General features: G+C 44.5%; 1 protein-coding gene across 1 annotated transcript; it reads right to left on the reverse strand.

Moving 5' to 3' along the window:
- Positions 1–1317: 1317 nt before the first annotated feature.
- LOC138151099 (tubulin alpha-8 chain) lies at positions 1318–3923 on the reverse strand. Its single transcript, XM_069074587.1, has 2 exons — positions 3220–3923; positions 1318–1695 (listed from the first exon to the last, which is right to left on the reverse strand). Exons 1-2 carry the CDS (start codon positions 3814–3816, stop codon positions 1402–1404), a joined length of 891 nt encoding a protein of 296 aa, XP_068930688.1. The 5' UTR covers positions 3817–3923; the 3' UTR covers positions 1318–1401.
- Positions 3924–5220: the final 1297 nt, after the last annotated feature.

The following is a 5220-nucleotide window of genomic DNA, read 5'->3' on the forward strand; positions in this document are numbered from 1 at the left end:
TAGTGAGGGTCTGAAGTGGGATTTAAATTCAGGTACTGTGACTCCTGATTCTAGAACCAGTCTTCTTTCCGCTGTAATCTGCTACATCCATTTATGCAGGAAACATTTCTGAAACCAGTGAAAAGGAGGGGCAGCCGGTTCCACAGGTTTGAGTGCGTATACCACCTGTCAGGGCGGCTGTTGTCTGTGGGTCATAGGTCACTGGCAGATGGCATCCAAGATTCTATAAGCAAATGCAAAACAGACCTCACCTCTTTTCCCAGTTACTCAACAAAGCATTCATTACTTGTCACTCCTGACAAGTTCTTCCAAATCATTTTACCCTGGATCTGTCATAACCCCAGGCAAGTCATTTCACTGTAAAGGAATGATAATGGTAATCTGGTTAGCTGGGAATTACCTTGAGGAGTCCAGAGCAACTGTGGAAGGACAAGGTTACAGGTGCCAAAGTAGTATTGCCAGGAGCCACATGGGTGTTTAATAGATAAGAAAAGGTATGTTTGGGGGAGGGAGTGATGGATGGGAACTGGAGACGAGGGGACAAAGATGGAAAAGAGGCTGAGAGCCCAATTTGCAAAGTCATTTTTATGTGGCAAGCAAAAAGACCTATGACCATACTTCAAAGAGGGAGATTGACAGGAAGAGAAAAAAAAAATAGAGTTGAAAAGGGGAAAATAATGGGGCAGCTAGGTGGCATAGTGAGTTCAGCAGCAGCCCTGGAGTCAGGAGGACCTGGGTTTGGTCTCAGACACAGACACACACTCTTAAACTGATATAGACATAAACCTGCTAGGTAAAAACCTATGTTGGGTGATATACAGGACCATAGAATCTTGGATGAGAATTCCCTAGGTATGGATGGGTTCTTCAACCTGGGACTGATCCCACAGATGAAGGTAGTCACTTGAGTGACAAACCTGGGTTTTTTAACAGTAGATATCCCAGAGTAACAATGGGCAGGAAAACCTGATTCTAAGTCAGTCCCAGACTCAGAACTGGTTGTTCCAGCTGATACAAACCAGCCTGAAGACTTGGAAGTGCCTACATGTAGAGTCTAAAACAGGGGCAGTTGTCCTGGAAGGTAGGAAAGGCTTCTGACAACCTCACTTAAGGCCCTCCAACACACAGAGAACTATCCAAGTTTCAGTGTAAAGATGTGGATGGAATTTGTCCAAGGAAGCAAGGGGTTCCATTTGCCCATCTTCAAAGCTTTCAGTCTAGTTAAAAGAAGGGAGCGAAAGGACAATAAAAGACCAGTGAAAAGCAGCAGAGTGTGCAAGCTTCAGTGGTGTATCCAAGAAAAAAAAAAAGCTAATGTTTATTGCAAGTAAGAAAAGATTTTTATTCTGGGGTGGTGTAAAAAAGATGGATGGGGCAGAGAGCTTATTTGCTGGATGCCTTCTAGAATTCTTCACTTTCATCTTCACCCTCTATAGAGTCTGTGCCTACTTCCTCATAATCCTTCTCCAGGGCAGCCAAATCTTCCCGAGCCTCTGAGAATTCTCCTTCCTCCATGCCTTCACCCACATACCAGTGCACAAATGCCCGCTTGGCATACATAAGGTCAAACTTGTGATCCAGACGGGCCCATGCTTCAGCAATGGCTGTTGTGTTACTCAGCATACATACTGCCCGCTGTACTTTAGCCAGATCTCCCCCAGGTACCACAGTTGGGGGCTGGTAATTGATACCAACCTGAAAGAGACAGAAGGAGAGTTAGCTCTGGCTGATGGGTTTCCTCAGTTCTCAAGCTGTCTTGTCCTAACCTGGAGACATTTTGAGGTGGGTCTATAGGAACATATGTTCTCTATAGACCTCTACAGGAACATATGTTCTCTGACAAATATATCATCAGTCCTGACTTCCTTCCTTCCTCTTGCAATGTTGTCATGAGACAGCCTGGTTTCCAGAATGAACCTGCTGCTTTTAGGATAAGTGGGACCTGCTTCTTTCCCTCCCCCCACCCCCCCATACAATGGTTACTTTAAAGGTTTATTTCTGGAGCAGCTAGGTGGCACAGTGAATAGAGCACTGGCCCTGGAGTTAGGAAGACCTAAGTTCAAATCTGGCCTCAGATACTTAACACTTACTAGCTACGTGACCCTGGGCAAATCACTTAACCCCAATTACCCTTCCTTCCCCCCCTCCAAAAAAGAAAAAAAAAGAAAGAGAGATTTATTTCTCTCAGATGGCCAGGACATCCTTATTCAACAGAACCTCTCATCACTTAACCATTTGTGGTGGCTTTGACTTAACTTTCCAACAGGACAAAAAGCTACCCACATGTTCTGCTTTGAAAATACCCTGTTACATGTTACTTCTAAAGCCCTAGTGATCAAAGTAATAGAAACAGTAAAAAGAGATCCAAGTAATCTTTCCCAACTGCCTTTAAAGTAAGTACCTATTATTTGAGAGAGTGCCAATTTTAAAATGTATACTGTTGGGATGCAACATATGATGGGGCTGGGGATGATCAACATGGTAATTAGAACACCTGGGTTCTAGTCTCAGTCCTGACTAACTGGGATGCCTCAGGCCCAGAGAAGCCCATTCAGTTGTCAATTTTCTTTTCTGTAAAATGAAAGGGGATTAGATCACATGATTCAATTTCTTTTATTTTTTTAGTAGGAGGAAAGGCAAGGCGATTGGGGTTAAGTGACTTGCCCAAGGTCACACAGTTCTCTTTTTTTAAACAGAAATCAAGAATTCCAAGGTCTGGGTTATAAACCTCTGAGAGCCAAGGTAAATCAAAAGTAACACTTAAGGATGGGGGGGTTGCCTTTACCTTGACCTCCATGTCAAGTCAAGGGGCAAGGGGGACAGGAATTAAAGGGCACAGATTTTCCAATTCAATTCAACAAATATTTATCAAGTGCCTGCTATGTATCGGTCACTGTGCTAAACTCTGGGGATACAAAAAGGGGCAAAGATAGTAGTCCCCTACTCTCACCAATAACTTAAAAAAGGCAATAATTAATTAATTTCCTCAAAGCAAATGAAGTGAGTTTGTTTTCCCCACAGAGTATCCAATAACTTCTCTAACCACCCAAGAACCTGAGTTTCCTCTCTCCCCTGACAATGCAAGCTCAGGAAAGACTCTGCCTCAGGCCTACGTGTCATACATAAAACACTGCAGTTTTAGGGGCTACGTATCCCAAGGCCAAATAATAGGGATCTTGCCATCACCCATGATAGTTCCCTCCCTTGCCTCCTACTTGCCTTGAAGCCAGTGGGACACCAGTCTACAAACTGAATGGTTCTCTTGGTCTTGATGGTGGCAATGGCGGTGTTGACGTCCTTAGGTACCACATCACCTCGATACAGCATGCAACAGGCCATGTACTTGCCATGGCGTGGGTCACACTTTACCATCTGGTTGGAGGGGTCAAAGCAGGCATTGGAGATCTCTGCTACAGAGAGCTGTTCGTGATAGGCCTTTTCAGCAGAGACAATGGGTGAGTAGGTGACCAGGGGGAAGTGGATTCGAGGATAAGGCACCAGGTTGGTCTGGAACTCCGTAAGGTCTACATTGAGAGCACCATCAAAGCGCAGGGAGGCAGTGATGGAGGAAACAATCTGGCCAATGAGCCGGTTGAGGTTGGTGTATGTTGGGCGCTCAATGTCCAGATTCCGGCGGCAGATGTCATAGATTGCTTCATTGTCCACCATGAAGGCACAGTCTGAGTGCTCCAGTGTGGTGTGAGTGGTGAGGATGGAGTTATAGGGCTCTACTACAGCTGTGGATACCTGTGGGGCTGGGTAGATGGCAAACTCCAGCTTGGACTTCTTGCCATAGTCAACAGAGAGCCTCTCCATCAGCAGAGAGGTGAAGCCGGAACCTGTGCCACCCCCAAAGCTGTGAAATATCAGGAATCCCTGCAGCCCTGTGCATTGGTCGGACTAAGGGAGGCAAGTAGGGAAGAAAAAGAACACGTCAAGTGGGTATCACTTCCTTACCCCTTCTTGATTTGGGAAAAGAATTCCCTTTTAAAAACATAAAAGAACATATTCCCATCCTTTTTTCTCTCATCATAGTAGGTTTTTTTTTGGAGGGGAAATTGGGGTTAAGTGACTTGCCCAAGGTCACACGGCTAGTTTTTGTGTTAAGTGTCTGAGGCCAAATTTGAACTCAGGTCCTCTTGACTCCAGGGCTGGTGCTCTATTCACTGAGCCACCTAGCCGTCCCTAATCCCAGTGGTTTTTAGGGAAGAGATTATCGTATTTAAATGGTTTTAGGATGCTGTATGGACATAATGGAGGTAAGTCATGGTTGTTGGCTTCCCCAGTATCAAACAGCCTCTTTCTACTATAAAGAAATCTTGAAAGATCTGATCAACATTAGGTCATACTGTGTTTCCCCGATAATAAGACACTGTCTTATTAAATTTTTGGACAGAAAAACACCAGAGGGCTTATTTTCAGGGGAGGGCTTATTTTAATGAACATTGACAGCAATTTTAATAAACAGGTAAATGTGAACAAAAAAATGTACCTTTATTCAATAAGCAAATAACTGGGGAAGAACAGGATGACGCGCTCACTGCTGCAGCTCTGAGCGCGGCGTGCGTTTCACGGGGAGGGGGGGGAAGACAGTGCATACAGAGGGTACCGTAATGTAGTGTGTAGCGCAGGGGATCACCTTCACTACAGTAGCAATCTCAATAGGGCTTATTTTAGAGGAATCTTGCACAGTAAGGGGAGGGCTTATTTTCGGGATAGGTCTTATTATCGGGGAAACACGGTAGTAGTTTGGGGGCAAGGCAAGCATTAGGGAGAATACTATTCTTCACAGTTACTAGGATAATACAGGCCCTAGGAGTGTCTTCTGTTAAGATTGGCAGAAAGCCTTCTCAGAGCTGTTTTCCTAAAAAAGAGGGATCTGACTCAGAGTTATTTTTCTTGTGTATGTATCTAAATCTAGATATATTTCCAGTTCTTAAGGCCCCAGGTAGGGAATGGGATATATTGAGGAACAAGATTAAAATGGTTACCTTTTTTTTTTGGAGGGGGAAGGCAGGGCAATTGGGGTTAAGTGACTTGCCCAAGGTGAAATGGCTACTAAGTGTTAAGTGTCTGAGGTGAACTTGGGCCTGTGCTCTATTCACTGTACCACCTAGCCGCCCCTTTTAAAATTTATTATTATTTTTATTGGTTTTTGGAGGAGAAAGGCTGGGCAACTGGGATTAAGTGACTTGTCTAAGGTCACACAGCTAGTGTCTG

This window comes from Petaurus breviceps, unplaced genomic scaffold (assembly GCF_028583685.1).
Source record: "Petaurus breviceps papuanus isolate PSGF00001 unplaced genomic scaffold, PetGlider_PUasm1.0 90895, whole genome shotgun sequence".
Taxonomy (NCBI): Eukaryota; Metazoa; Chordata; class Mammalia; order Diprotodontia; family Petauridae; genus Petaurus; species Petaurus breviceps.

Excerpts from the sequence above, each read along its gene's own strand:
- LOC138151099 (XM_069074587.1), bottom strand. The coding sequence starts at position 3,816 with ATGGAGAGGCTCTCTGTTGACTATGGCAAGAAGTCCAAGCTGGAGTTT. Across the intron at positions 1,696-3,219 it reads GGTGTCCCACTGGCTTCAAG|GTTGGTATCAATTACCAGCC; the intron begins GCAAGTAGGAGG and ends TGTCTCTTTCAG.